Genomic DNA, 15,003 nt, shown 5'->3' with positions numbered 1-15,003 from the left:
ACTCAATAAAAATTTATTTATTTACAGTAAAATAAATCAGTTCTGTACAAGATTTCTATTATGATTGACTTCTCCACTCAGTTCGGTGATATCTCTGGTCAAATGATACTGATAATACTTATCATCAGATAGTTTTGAAATTTCGAACAATGGAAGAAGATTGATATCCAGTTTAACCTCTTCGTTTTCTCTGTTGCAGTTGTGGTAGAGAACCATTTTAACGTTGAAGAACTGCAATGTGTAGTTCTTGCGTTTTTCAGAAAAATATAAAGTTAAACTCACATCTGACCAAAGCTCATCTCCTGTGAGCATTCCAGTCACTCTGAATTCAGCATTTCCAATTGGTGACCGACTGATATGAGGCTTTCCAATGGAATCATCATCATTGAGTCTGAAGAAACGTAATTTCATCATTTGAGCGCACTTGCAAATTTTTGAAAACTCACATAACAACATCTCGATCAAAAAACTGTGCATTGTATGCAAACGTTGCTCGATTGGGAACACGACATATCAAATCAACATAAAAAGTGAAATAATACTTTTTGGATTGGACCACCGAGCTGATGAGGAGGATAAGAAAGAGCAGTTTAGAAACTCCACGCATTTTCAGAATAATGAAATGATTAGGAATTTTGGGAATGATAAAGATAAAAGAGAGTTTTGGAGATTAGGGGCAACCAGAAAAAGTTCAGAGATATTGGTAAGATCAGAGCTAGAAATGAATTCAAAAGCTGAAAAAACGCCACAATATTCTTGCACTTTGAGCTCAGTTGTTACAGCTTAATCAAGGATGTTCGGAATGACCTTTTTGGAATTTTTCGGAATGTCAAAAAATTCCGATTTTAAAAGTTTCGGAATCTCGGAATTTTTCGATTTTTTTAAATTCGGATTTTCAAAATTGTCCGATTTCGAAATTTTCGGAACTTCGGATCTCAGCCGCCTTAAAAGAGGTTGAGTGATGTTCACCGAAAGACCTTTAAAACGAGATCATATATGTAGGGTTTGTATAGCGGCCGACATCTCCCGGGTCCACTATAGTTTGCGTGCAATGTGGGCGGGGCAGGTCGACGACCATGTTAGAGCTTATTCAAGGAGCTAATATTTTCTCATTTTCGAGCATTTTTCACCGTTTTTTTTTTGAAAGATGCGAGCATATAAACGTATTCCATGGCTTAAAGATCCTAAAACACTGTTTAGCATTGTCAAAAACATCAATTTCAATGAATATCCTCGATTTCTAATTTTTCTGGCTTTTTTCATTAAGCCATATATAAAATCTGAAAAGAATGATTAACTTTGATAAATTGAGAATAATTCGTTTTAACCGTAAATTTCTGTTTTTTTTTCAAATTTGTAAATTCCAAGCATTTTCCCTTTCAGACTATGTACCAGCTGAATAATTTTCTTGAAAATTGAGCAAAAATTCTTTCGATTGAGGCTCTGGAAATATGTATTTTCTAGCACATGAGGAAATTCTAGAAAAAGATTTTCTATTTTATAATTTTTTATTAATTAAGGAAATAATGGATTTTTCATACATTTAAGACCGGGAAATTTGTAAATCATGACTTTAGTAGATTTCCAACAAATCCCGCATTTTTCCCCTAATTCAGAATAGAATATAATATACAAAGTCTTCCGGTTATTCGCGAATGTGGAGTAAAGAGTAGTGTAGTCAAATAATCATTGCCCAAAGTTCAAAGAGAAATTGCCTCTAAAAACAAAGTCTTGAGAAAAAAACACACTTTACGGATAACTTTTGGTAGATCGAAAAAAATTTTATGAAAAATTTATCTTTACTGTCGACGATTGATAAGTGTTACGTTAATAAAAAACTCGATTAATTTCAGACAAGATTTATTCTTATAGTTTTTAACCATCCCAGAAGGGCACTAGCCCTCATCATTCTTTTTTTTCACTTAATGAAACCGAAATTTCCCACTGAACAAAATTCTCAAATGTTCAGACAGAATGAGCAATATTAGAGTCGCAACAAATACAAATATCGAAAAATGGAGAGAAGACCAAGATCCTGGTGCTATCGTAGATATACTAAAGAGAAACAGGTTTTCATTTGTTCAACAGAGCTCAAGGAGTATTGAATTCATTATTTAATATGGTCCAATGAAAACCGACAATAAAAAATAGGCCAAAAAATAAACAATTTAAACATAGATTCAAAATATTTGATATATCAATGTTAGACTAATTATTTAATTATTATTATCGATTATTAGTTCATGAAAATAAAAATTTGATTGCTGATAGGGTGTTGTGTAGGCTTTAATACTGTTCTGGGTGTCACGGGGATTCCTGTTCCGGTTCTGGCTGAAATTTTGAAGCGAATTGAAATTATTTCAGAATCAAAAATTAAACAATACATTTATTGGAGGCTCTTCAACTGGCTTCACAACAACTACTGGTTGAATAATGTTGACTGGAGGTGGCTGAAATTAGAATGATGAGAAAAATCTGGAACGAAAATTTAGGATACGTACAACAGTTAGAACTTGCCCGGCTTGTGGTTGGTTAGAAATTGAATGAAGAGCCTGCGCAACTGAGTAAGCAAATTCTGGATCTATATGAGGCAACATTCCATTGGCAATTTGCAACTCAAATAGAGGAGACAGTGAAAATTCAAAATTATCGCTTCTAGATGGCATCGTTTCTGGTTGTCTTTGTTCAATGTTGACATGTTGTGTCTGAAATTAGAATGATGAGAAGAATCTAGAACAGAAAATTAGAAAAATACATTAAAAAACGGTCCGGTTCCTTGTTGCGAAAACGGTTCAGGAATTCCGCCTAGACGACTTTGAGCTGACTTCAAACCGATATTCATTCGTTGTGGTTGAATAGGATTCACAGTATGCGGAAATGCACCGAGTGCTTGAAGCTTAGGTAGATCTGATGGGGACATTACAGAATTATCGCTCGTAGATGGCATCATTCCGTGCCTTTTCTGAGGAATCTGGTCTGTGGGTTGCCACTGAAAAATTAATAGGATCAGAATTTTAAGAAATGCTGAGAATAATACAGTATCTGTATCTGCATCCGAATCTGCATTCGTCTTATTCTTCTGTGACTCTGACTTAAACTGAAAATACTCTATTTTCTCGAGATTTCAAACATTTTCAACTTACTTTGCGAGAGCATGCCACAAACTTTTGATGAACGATTGCAAAAGTCTTTTCTTCGTCTCCTTCTTTCCGGATTCTCAACTTCACTTGATACATTCTACTACTAGTCAAGTCCACATCATATTTCGCATCAGCAGGTGCATCACCAAAATAGTGTCCTCTTCGGAACCAGAGTTTATCGAAATTCACTTTTGATTTTTTCCAATACCTTCCTGGCTGTGCCTTGTGCCTGTGAGAAACTTGCCTCACACGCGTATCCACTTGTTCATCGTCGCCTGATTTGAGGAGCTGTATTCTGAATGTTTCTGCCGTATGTCTTGTGAACCTGGAAACCGGAAAATCTTTGGTTGATTAAAAAATACACAACACAAACGCAATCAAAATAACTTGCCTGAGATGTGAATTTTTGCTTGGATCGAACAGCAATTCCATTTCATACTCACTATCCTCCTCCAGACCAGTGACTTCGTATTCAAACTTTAAATTCTCCGGGGGAAATTTATTCAATATGATTGCAGCATATTTAGGATGGTTAATACTTTCAATATCAATAGTATCCTCATCTACTTCTCCGCCTCCTTTTTCTTTCCACTCTTCTTTAGTAGTGCATCTGACTTCAATGTTGCTCGTTGTGTCTGGAAGTCGATAGAATTCTGTGAAAAGAATATCAGAAACCGAAACTATATAAAATTTGTGGTACAGAGCTCAAGTAGTACGAAACTTTTCAATTGACATGTTCCAACTAAAACCAACCTTTGATTGGAGGCACCACTACAACTGGTCCAACAACAGTTTGTGGTTGCCTTTGTTCATTGTTGACTGGTTGTGGCTGAAATTAAAGTGATGAGATGAATATCTAAAAAAAATTAATTTTAGAATGTTACATTGGAAACTTGTCTGGCTCCGATCCTTTGTTGCAAAAACTGCTCATCGTGCTTTCCTTTCAGTTATGTTTCAGGTCGAGGTCGGGGCAGGTTGGGGGGGGCTCTTCTATTGAAAGTATTACGGTAACAGCACGCAAAAAACAGTTATAAAAGGTCAAAACAAACTTAATACTCACAGTTCGATGAACAACAATGAACTCTTGTTCCGGAACATCGTGATCTACATATGATTCCCCTGGTTTCTGGACCCTTATTTTGACTTTATACTTCCAAGTATTATTCAAAATCACTGTATATTCGCCCTTCATATTTCCACGGGGTCGTTTAAACCATAGATTTGGAATACAAATTGCGGACGACATCCAGTCTCTTCCTTTTTGGGGGTTCGGGAAAAAATCCAAAATGGTCGGAGTGAACTCAGCAAATTTTTGGCACATGTGCCGCTACTTGGGGCACGGGTGCCGCTGCAACGCGGTAATCGTGCCCGGGGGGTCGGGGCACGCATGCATTTTGCGTGCCGTTGCCGTGCCGTATCCGTGCTCATGTGTGCCGTTATTTGAATTTTTTTTCTCGAAATCGGGTGAATTTTATCGATTTTTCTTAAATCAAACAGTTTATTTGATTAGGAATGCAACAACAACAAAAAACAACGATGAGAAAATTCAAAAATGTAGAGAATATTGCGCAGATTGTGTTGAAGATGGCGACGACATTAAGATTCCTCCTCCTCTTCTCCAGCTTCGTGGGCCCTGCTCTTGGCAATGTGTCTCTGAAAGAATGTTAAAGATTATTGTCGAATCAAATTGGATGGAAACTCACTTTTCTTCTTGCGAAGTATCCTTTGAAGATCCATCGGCAATTATGAATGTTCCTAGACGAAGCTCTTTGCTGAAAATAATTTATTTGTTAAATGAAAAGATTACAGATAACTTACAGAGCATTTTTAAATTGAGCTCGAAACGTATTAGTTTTGAACGATATGCACCTTGCTTGTCGACTTCTTCTTCGGATACTTCCTGAAAAAAAGATAATATTAAAACATTTGGAAAATGAACTTACTCTAACGGAACAATCGTTCAGAAGTAACCATTTGTCTTCGTTACTTTTCGCATATGCGATGAAGTGAGAGCGTAGCTGTCCGGTGAAGAGTTGTGTGACAAGAGATTCGTTCTGTTTTTCATACTCTGTCCATGATCTTTCCGCTTTTTCTTCGTCAGTTTCTTCTATTTCATGATTTTCCTCTTCTTTCTTGGGGTCTATTGCAGGTGGTGGAGGATGGAGAGTTTTATTGGCTTCATACATTGAAGTATGAAGCTGATCGAGAAGGAATGCGACGAACTCCTGACAGTCATGCTGCTCACTACACTCGAACATGTCCGAGTTCATTCGGATGGCGTCATTGAAATCGTTCGGAGCGATGTTCTTCTTTTTCGCCGCCCACATCTCTCTCAACAGCTTCGCATACTCAATCGTTGTCTCCACAGCATCCCTTCTTTTCGTATTTGCCTTCTTCAACTCATCCAAATGCTCATCTTCCAGCAAGCTCTGTAAAAACGGAAAATAGTTTAACAAAGAAACTGTGAAAGATAACCCACCAATGCTTTCTCTGCACACTCTCTTGCAAAATTACTTCCATCCAAGCGACACTGTTCAACGGTAGTTTTCAAGTCGTCTATATTCTGCTTTCTCTCTTTCCATTCGATGACGTCTTCCGCGTAGAGCAGATACTTATCGACAGCAAGCTGTAACATCATATAACTTCGGCGTTGGGCAAGCTTCTACTCACAACTGGGAGTCTCACAACTCGAACCGACACTTCTGCTTTCACTGCTTACGATTGACATTTTTATCTGCGAAAAAAAAAGAAGTTGAGAGTGTTACGAATTATGAGAGTAATAATACAGAAGGAATTTGAAATAGCAGAGAAATTGTATTATACTTATGCAAGCCAAAAATTAGCTTCTGTACGATTTAATTGCTCGAAGCGGCTGAACATTCTCTCTAGAAGCTTGGGCGGAAAATACGGGAGAAAAACATTGAAAATTCGATAATTTTGTTAGCTGAAATCTAACGAAAACATCGGAAGTTAGCTGAAACTCGCCGTGAAAAGATTTTCGACGTTACTATTACTTGAGAATTTCCCAACTCACCAATTTTCTTCCGGTGTCTTTTCCAACGCGACATCTGCTACGGCTACTGTCTGAAAACTAAAAAGTGATACATTTCATGACTTTCGAACGAAAAAGACAAGAAAAACAAATTTAAATAACATAAAACATAAAAAAATACATGAATGTATGATTATAAATCGAAAGCTAATCATTTTCGAAACTCCATGTATAGACACGAGATGCGCAGATAGTTCAAGAAGGGGCACGGCAACGGCACGGAAGGGGCACGGGTGCGGTGTTCCACGGGCACTTTGAACGCGGCACCGTGCCGTTTGGATGCGGATCCTGTGCCCCTCTGTGCCCTAGCGTGCCGAAAATTTGCTGAGAAATCCATTGGTCCATGCTTATTCCTTGATTCGACATATGCCTTATTCTTAGAATCCTTCCTGAATCTATGAAACAAATTAGTTAATAAACCGAAACGAAAACCTTACGTTTTATTCGGTTCTGGGTGAAATCCTAAACTGATTTTGTACATTTCATTTTCCTCCAGACCAGTTAAATTGTAGGAGAACTCTAGATGTTTCTTCATTTCATCTTGGCCTTGGGCGACATTGAGAATTGCCACGCCTTCTTTTTGCGCTGCTTCTCTCCATTTTTCGATACTTGTAGATGTGACTTGAATATTGCTCATTGTGTCTGAAAATTTGAGAATTAGGTTCATTGGAATATTTAGTTTCAAATGTGAGAAAGAAAGCGAAAAAACATTAAAAAATGATGACATGAGAGTGAAATCTCGTGCGGTTCTGGGTAGATCAAAAATTTCAGGTCGTAGTAGATCAAAAAAAAATTGAGGTCTACACTTGGGTAGCAAGAAACATGTCAGAAAAGGCGCCCCAGTCAACTCGTAGGCCATCGTTTCAAACGTTGATACTCAGCCAATCAAGTCAGCAGCGAATTTAGAATTTTTGGGAACTTTGCTGGGGCGCGATTTCTGACCGGCTCTTCGAACCCCAGTATGAAGGTCTAATTTTCAAACAAATAATTATGTTTGATCTATTACGAACATGAGTTTGATCTACCAAAAGTTATCCAAAAATTTTTTTTCGCAGGACTTTGTTTCATGATTTTGGGACATTTCTCTCTGCATTTCGCGATTTTTGAAACCATCAAGTGCTACTCGATTTCAGACACAATGAACACAATTACGGTGAGATGCACTTCTGAAAAAGCGTGGCGAGAAAAAGGAGACGGAGGAGAAAACGAGGAATACAATGAAGTGAAATGCGCTGAAATCATATTGAATTAATTTCCACCGGAGAATTTACGATTTGAATACGAAGTCACTGGTCTGGAGGAGGACATTCATTACGAAATGGAATTGTTGTTCGATCCAAGCAAATATGCTGAAAAAATGCGAGTTTTTTTTTCGGCAGAAAAGGGTTTATGTTCTTACAATCAACCCTTGGGGCTCGTCTTTCCCAAAACTTCCAAAATATTCTAAAAAATAATTTTTTAGACATGTATAATACACATGATGTATTCCGATGATTTCCCGATTATTCGAAATTTTTGAATTTGAGCTTTTCTATTTTCATCAATTTTCAGATTACGAAGAGTTGAGAAGGAATTATTCCACGTAAGAACCCCAAGGGTGCAGGAACCAAAACAACTGGACATAAAGAAGATTTCTCATGTGAAAAATCCTCAGAAAGGAAGCGATTGGATGAAATCTACAGTAAATTTCGGTAAAATCCGGTTCCGAAATAAAAAACCTGCTGGTGCAAGTGAAGTAACGTTGACTAGTGGAGTAATGTATCATGTGAAGTTGAGAATCTGGAAAGAAGGAGGTGAAGAAAAGATATTCGAAATCGATTATCAGTATTTTGTGGCATGCTCTTACGAAGTAAGTTGAAGGGGTTAGAAATCTCGAGAAAATAAAATATTTTCAGTATAAGTCACAGACTTTCTTTTTTCAGTTCGAACCCACAGAAACAGCTTCTCGACAAGGGCCACCGCATGAAAAGATGCCATCTACGAGTGATAATTCTGTAATGCCCCTATTAGATCTACCTGAGCTTCAAGCACTCGGTGCATTTCCGTCTATTGGAAATTGTTTCCAACTGCATCAAATGAATCTGATGCCAGCTCTTCAAACATTCGTGGCTAATACCAATTTTCAAACTCTACGAGGCAGAATTCCTGAGCGGCTTTCGCAACAAGGAGCCGGACCATTTTTAAATGTAGTTTCTAAATTTCCGTTCTATAGATTCTTCACAGGGTAACGGCTGCGCATGGTATATGCGTTGGCGCCTCATATGGACGACATAGGTACACCGTTTGCGCGCATATAGTACGCTATATGCGCGCACGCGCCATTGAGATCATATTTCATCTACAATTTCAGGTCGTATTGGCGATGGATATCTCTTATATGGATTAATTCATCTAACTATAGTTGTAATAAGATGTGATTTTGTTCAGATCTTCCAATATCGTTCATTTTCCCTTTCAGATTTTACAGAGTGACCATTTTTCCAGTTTTCACAGAATTTTCTCACAGCAAGAAAATTTATGGCAGGAAGTTAAAAATATCTGGATGATATAACATAATAAATTTTTCCTTCAAAATTGCGATATAGAAAACTTGAAAAAATTCAACAAAGTCTTGAAATTGGCATTAATTCGCATAATTTTGTTTTTGAAATATAATTGTGTGTTTCTCGGATTTTTTCCTACTTTTACTTCGTAATAATTGGAAAACTTACCAACCAACCTGTATTTCACCTGAAAATATATATTATTCCGCTTATTCCGAAGTAAAACAGAAAAGTCCTAATTTCAAGAAAAACAGGATTTTTTTTCTTTACTAAAAATAGGTTTTGATTTCGTTAGCCATAATTTTTACATGTGAAAACAGTGAGAAGTTCTTTGAAAGCAGGAAATATGATCAATATGATCGAAAAATTGATCAAGATCGGCGGTGAAACACACATAGCATCCTATATGCGCGCCTAGGCATATACCATGCGCAGCCGTTACCCTGTGTTCTCATCATTCTAATTTCAGACACAACATGTCAACACTGAACAAAACCAACCAGAAACGATGCCATCTAGAAGCGATAATTTTGAATTTTCACTGTCTCCTCTTTTTGAGTTGCAAATTGCCAATGGAATGTTGCCTCATATATATCCAGAATTTGCTTACTCAGTTGCGCAGGCTCTTCATTCAATTTCTAACCAACCACAAGCCGGGCAAGTTCTAACTGTTGTACGTATCCTAAATTTTCGTTCCAGATTTTTCTCATCATTCTAATTTCAGCCACCTCCAGTCAACATTATTCAACCACAAGTTGTCGTGGAGCCAATTGAAGAGCCTCCAATCAATGTATAGTTTCATTTTTGACTGATATGCGATTGTAATTGATTTTAATTTTAGCTAAAACCTGAACAAGAACTTCCGAGACATCCAGAACAAGATTAACGTCTACACAACGCTACCAACAACCAAATTGTTATTTCCATGAACTAATAATCGATAATAATAATTAAATAATTAGTCTAACATTGATATATCAAATATTTTGAATCTATGTTTAAATTGTTTATTTTTTGGCCTATTTTTTATTGTCGGTTTTCATTGGACCATATTAAATAATGAATTCAATACTCCTTGAGCTCTGTTGAACAAATGAAAACCTGTTTTTTTAAAATTATAACTACGACAGCACAATGATCCAAAATCCTTGGACTTCTCTCCATTTTTCGAAAAAAATATTTCAAAAGTGAAAATGGAAACAAAAAATGATGAATTGAAAATCAGGTCTAGTGCCGTTCTGGGTAGAACAAAAGATTTAAGATATTGTTTTATTCAAGATTTTTTCAAAAAACGTTGCCTGAAGTAATCGACTTTTCAATTAGCGGGATACCATCAATAATCGACAGTATCGTAAAAATGTTTTGATCTACTTCGACAACTTTTGATCTACCAACAGTTGTCCAAAAACGTTGTTTTTTTTCGCAAGACTTTGTTTCATGTTGAAAACAAAGACATTTCTCTCTGTATTTTGCGATTTTTTGAACCATCAAGTGCTACTCAGTTTCAGACACAATGAACACAATTACGGTGAGATGCACTTCTGAAGAAGCGTGGAAAAGGAGGCGGAGAAGAGAAGACGGAGAAGTAATGAGGATACTGTCGATGTGGATAGTATTAACCATCCTAATTATGCTACAATCATATTGAATAAATTTCCCCCGGAGAATTTAAAGTTTAAATACGAAGTCACTGGTCTGGAGAAGGATAGTGAGTATGAAATGGAATTGCTGTTCGATCCAAGCAGAAATCTTCAACACAGGTAAGTTTCTTCAGAAGGAAAAAAGGGTTAATAAAAAAAAAAGGAAAGATAGCCAACGTTGGAGGGTGCAGAGAAAGTACCGTGAATGCTCTAATAGAAGCCTGCATTGCCCGTGCAATTTCTGCTGAATCGTCTCGGTTTTTTTGAATATCTTCATGAAGGAACGAGATAATACAGCTCGAAGTAAACTGTGGACTTCTATAGACTTCTAATTTCACATATTTTAAGTTGAAAATTGTCAAATTTAGAAGTCAAAATTCTCAGATTTCAAAGAAGGCCGGATGGATCATTCCATATAATCACCATATCGGAGGTTGAACAACTGCCAGTTTTACAAAGGATTCGTCATGAGAAAAAACAACAAACCGGAAGCTATTGGATGAAATCTAAAGTGAATTTCGATAAAGTCTGGTTTCGATATGCAAAAGACGATTGTAGAAAACCTGATCATGCGAAATATGATGTGGATTTGGCTAGTAGCAGAATGTATTATGTGAAGTTGAGAATCCAGAAAATACTAGGTGAAGAAAAGATACTTGATATCGATCATCAGTATTTCGTGGCATGCGCTCGTACAGTAAGTTGAAGGCTTTAGACATCTAGAAAATGAATGAACTTTCAGTTAAAGCCAAAGCAAGAAACGAAAAAAGAAGACAAAAAGAAGAACGAGACGGCTACAAATACAGTAATACTTTCAGATTTTTTACAATTCTGGTTCCCTTCATTTTTCAGTTGCAACCCAAAGACCGGACACCTCGGAAAAGGAGATCAAACGAAATGATGTCATCTCCAAGCGATAATTTTCAAATGTCACTATTTGATCAACCTGGCCAGCGAACGTTCAGTAGACAATCGACTACTGTAAATCCTATCCAACTACCGCAGATGAATATCGATATGAGATCAATATTTGGATTATTTGAAGCTACACGAAATATCAATTTTAAAAATCTCCTAGGCGGATTCGCTGAGCCGTTTTTGGAACAAGGACCCGGACAGTTTTTGAATGTATTTTTAAAAATTGTTGTTCTAGGTTTTACTCATGATTCTAATTTTAGTCACAACCAGTCAATATTGAGCAAGGGCAGCGACAAATGATGCCATCTACAAGCGATAATTTTGGAATGCCCCTATTAGACCTACTTAAGCCTCAAACACTCGGTGCATTGCCATCTACAGTAAATCCTTTTCAACCGCAACAAATGAATAGCAATCTGATGTCAGCTCTTCAAACATTCATGGCTACACAAAATATTAATCCTCAAATGCTGCAAGGAGCCGGACAATTTTCTTATGTAGCATTCTAATTTTCCTTATAGATTTTTCTCATAATTCTAATTTCAGCTACCACCAGGCAATATTGAGCAAGGGCAACCACAAATGATGCCATCTACAAGCGATAATTTTGGAATGCCCCGATTAGATCTTCCTGATCTACTTGAGCAGCAAGCGTTCAGTGCATTTCCTCCTCCAGTAAATCAAGAAACTATCAACTCAATTTGGCAGGCTCTTCGTTCAATTTCTAACCAACCACAAGCCGGACAAGTTTTAACTGTTGTATGTATTCTGAATTTTCGTTCCAGATTTTTCTCATCATTCTAATTTCAGCCACCACCAGTCAACATTGAACAAGGGCACAAGTTGTTGTGAATCCAGTTGTTGTGAATCCACAAGTTGTTGTGAAATCACAAGTTGGTGTGAATCCAGTTGAAGAGCCTCCAATCAATGTATTGTTTCATTTTTGAAAAAATTGGTGATGTCAATTTGCTTCAAATTTCAGCCAGAACCGAAACATGGATCTCCGAGACACCCAGAACGAAATTAACGGCTGCACAACACTTGTCAGCAATTAAATTATTATTTACATGAGCTAATAATCGATAATAATAATTAAATAATTAGTCTAACATTGATATATCGAATATTTTGAATCTATGTTTTAATTTTTTATTTTTCGGCTTATTTTTTATTGTCGATTTTCATTGGGCTCTGCGTTTGTTTTCTACAGTATAACCGGTGGTGAAGCTCTGTTTTTGTTTTTGTTTTTGAATTGTTATATCTATTGTCGGATTAAAAAAAGTGACACCTGAAAATCTCGGAGACGGCGCTCGTGTCGATTTACGAGGGGGCGGAGCGAAAACGGATACTGTAGATAACAAATTTATTTATGTGAATTTAGTGGGATATTCTGAACAAAATTTCGATTTCTTGGTATGAATATGATCGCTAGCATCTCTAGAATCTATTTTATAGCAGAAAAACTAAACTTAGACGCGAAAGTAGCTCGAACGAGCCGAAATTCTGAAATATTGAGTTTTTGCCGCACTTTTTCGTAGATCAAAAAAAGCAAAAGTTTTCAAATTCTCAGGTGTCACTTTTTTTAATTCGACAATATTGTGGAATTGAAAAACAGACACCTGTAAAATTTCGCGGGCGGAGTTCGTGTCGATTTACGAGGCTCCGCCCTAAAATCGGGATACTGTCTATTCAATAAAACGTGGGCGCGCCGCAGCCGAAAAAGGGGGCGTTCCTGATACGCCCCTTTTTGCAACAGTGGCACACACTTTTTCGGGGAAATTTTTCTCGGAATTTTCAGATGTCATTTTTCACACTTTTTCTCATAGAAATTGACTAAAATCGAGTTTTTAATGTAAAATAATCCAGAAAACATGAGTATCACACCACAACGAACATTCCCCCTTCAACCGGCAACCCCAAGAAGCCATCGCCGTCTAGGTATGAAGACGCTGAAGCAATTCTGGAACAAATTGCGCAGGAAAAGAGAAAAAATGTGAACATTAAGTATTCAGAATTTTTTTAGTATGAAAACAACAAAGAAACATTATTATCTGCAAAGAAAAGTTATGAATTATGAATGATGATGGAGCGCTCTGAAATTTATTTTATTTTTCACGATTTTAGGGTTTGTTGTCTAATTATTATAAATTTTTCTTCTTGTTCCTATTTCTTCCGACTGTCCAGTGTTGTCGATCTTTCGCTGAAAAAAAAACGATTAAAATTCGTTAGCATATCAATGAGCGCCATAAAAACTAGCAAAAATATCTCGAATAATCATAATTAGAAGAAAAACCAAAATTTTCTTCAAAACCTTAAAAAAATGATGAAGAAATCGAAATTAAACACCAAAAATTAGTCAAAGTCGCTTCATTAATCGACGAAAACGCGAGGAAAAACGCAGAGAGGTGCGTGCGCAAAAATATCCCGGAAAAAGTGTGCGCCACTGTTGCATAAAGGGGCGTGTCGCGTAAGCGCCGCCCCTTGCCCAGATTTTATTGTACAGACAGTACTGTACTGAAAAAATTAATTTCTGTGAATTCAATGATTTTCTGAACCGAATTTAGGTTTCTTGGTATGAAGATGATCGCTAGCATCTCTAGAATCTGGTTTTCATCGAATAACTAAACTCAATCGCGGAAGTGGCCTTTTTTTCAAATCCTCAGGTATCAGTTTTCTTAATTCGATAATATTTTGAGTCATTATTCACCGGGAATTTATTTCATAGAGGTAATTTGAAAAAGAATCAGAACGGGAAAATCACAGTTTGACAACATTTTGCAAAAAAAACTTTCACAGAAAAAATCGGTCCAAAAATAAATACAAATAATATGAATCCAAAGATGTTAGTTCGAAGGAATTATTGCTCATTTTCTTTCTTTTTGGCTCCCTCCTCCCCCTGCTCCTTTTTCAGTTTTTCCTTCTCTTCTCTTTCCTTCTGAGCTTCTGGAAATGGCTTGAATGCGGATGGACCCGGTCCTGATAATAATTCAATTAGTTTCTGAAACTGCAGAAACATTTTTGATTGAAAATCATTAATTTTGATACCTGAGGTGTTGTGTACATCCACTTCCAGCTGTGTTTGCTCAGCTACAGGTTCTGGTGGCTGAAAATGGGAGTTTTCAGCAGTTGGTTAGTTTCAAGCGGTATATCTCTTTTGGATGAAATTTTACAGGAAAGTTGTCAACTACAAGATTGAAGCTCCACTTTTGTTTAGTACCAGCAAGCTGGTGCGCCTTCGGCGCGATTTAATATTTTTCTTTACTGGTTCATCACTTCACTCCTCATGGTTTCTTAAAGGGTCACGTAAATCTATATTTATTTTTGAAGATTTTCAAAAGTCCACAGATCCTCAAGAGGACGGACAGACGCCTCTAGCGTTTTATTGATAAGAAAGATACTCTAAAATTTCCAGACAAATTGAAGAATTCTAGATTACTTTCTCAGGACTTCAAAATTGACGATTACCAACTGAAAACTGTAAAAATTCGAACCTTTGACGATTTAGGAGGCTTGGGAGGCTTTGACTCTGAAGCGGAATCGGCCGAAGTGGACCCTTTTTGATTTTTTGAGTGTTTCTCGGACCTTCCGAATCCCATACTTGTAACGGGCCGGGCCGGGCTTTTCGAGAATTTCGGAGGCCCGGCGGGCCCGTCATTTCACTAGTTTTGAAATTTTCAGAAAACACATATTGTCTATTCAATAAAACGTGG

General features: G+C 36.9%; 5 protein-coding genes across 5 annotated transcripts in view; 2 read left to right on the top strand and 3 right to left on the bottom strand.

The window, feature by feature from the left end:
- Positions 1 to 36: 36 nt before the first annotated feature.
- Positions 37 to 607, bottom strand: CBG21787 (the record flags this gene model as incomplete). Its single annotated transcript, XM_002632971.1, has 3 exons — positions 37 to 231; positions 283 to 391; positions 447 to 607. The coding sequence occupies 3 exons, from the start codon at positions 605 to 607 to the stop codon at positions 37 to 39; spliced, it is 465 nt and encodes a 154-aa protein (XP_002633017.1).
- Positions 608 to 2,304: 1,697 nt separating this feature from the next.
- Positions 2,305 to 6,829, bottom strand: CBG21788 (the record flags this gene model as incomplete). The annotated part of the gene is made up of 14 exons (XM_045235195.1): positions 2,305 to 2,331; positions 2,385 to 2,450; positions 2,502 to 2,705; positions 2,756 to 3,097; positions 3,144 to 3,465; positions 3,514 to 3,793; positions 3,894 to 3,969; positions 4,201 to 4,313; positions 4,840 to 4,912; positions 5,015 to 5,569; positions 5,620 to 5,766; positions 6,175 to 6,224; positions 6,424 to 6,581; positions 6,630 to 6,829. 14 exons carry the CDS (start codon positions 6,827 to 6,829, stop codon positions 2,305 to 2,307), a joined length of 2,613 nt encoding a protein of 870 aa, XP_045097354.1.
- Positions 6,830 to 7,330: 501 nt separating this feature from the next.
- Positions 7,331 to 9,621, top strand: CBG21789 (the record flags this gene model as incomplete). The annotated part of the gene is made up of 6 exons (XM_002632973.2): positions 7,331 to 7,345; positions 7,763 to 8,041; positions 8,115 to 8,378; positions 9,205 to 9,408; positions 9,460 to 9,525; positions 9,577 to 9,621. 6 exons carry the CDS (start codon positions 7,331 to 7,333, stop codon positions 9,619 to 9,621), a joined length of 873 nt encoding a protein of 290 aa, XP_002633019.2.
- An 833-nt stretch (positions 9,622 to 10,454) lies between these two features.
- Positions 10,455 to 12,145, top strand: CBG21790 (the record flags this gene model as incomplete). The annotated part of the gene is made up of 7 exons (XM_045235194.1): positions 10,455 to 10,495; positions 10,760 to 11,072; positions 11,118 to 11,180; positions 11,228 to 11,503; positions 11,554 to 11,790; positions 11,840 to 12,052; positions 12,104 to 12,145. 7 exons carry the CDS (start codon positions 10,455 to 10,457, stop codon positions 12,143 to 12,145), a joined length of 1,185 nt encoding a protein of 394 aa, XP_045097353.1.
- Positions 12,146 to 14,150: 2,005 nt separating this feature from the next.
- Positions 14,151 to 15,003, bottom strand: part of CBG26283 — a gene marked incomplete at both ends in the record, with an annotated part of 6,026 nt that continues 5,173 nt past the window's right edge. Inside the window, 2 exons of the mRNA XM_045235193.1 lie at positions 14,151 to 14,269; positions 14,339 to 14,396. Coding sequence (XP_045100469.1) covers positions 14,151 to 14,269; positions 14,339 to 14,396 — 177 coding nt within the window. The remainder of the gene's footprint in view (positions 14,270 to 14,338; positions 14,397 to 15,003) is intronic.

The sequence above is a fragment of the Caenorhabditis briggsae genome, assembly GCF_000004555.2.
Source record: "Caenorhabditis briggsae complete genome, chrIV, whole genome shotgun sequence".
Classification (NCBI taxonomy): domain Eukaryota; kingdom Metazoa; phylum Nematoda; class Chromadorea; order Rhabditida; family Rhabditidae; genus Caenorhabditis; species Caenorhabditis briggsae.
This window is presented reverse-complemented; position numbering and strand designations above follow the sequence as displayed.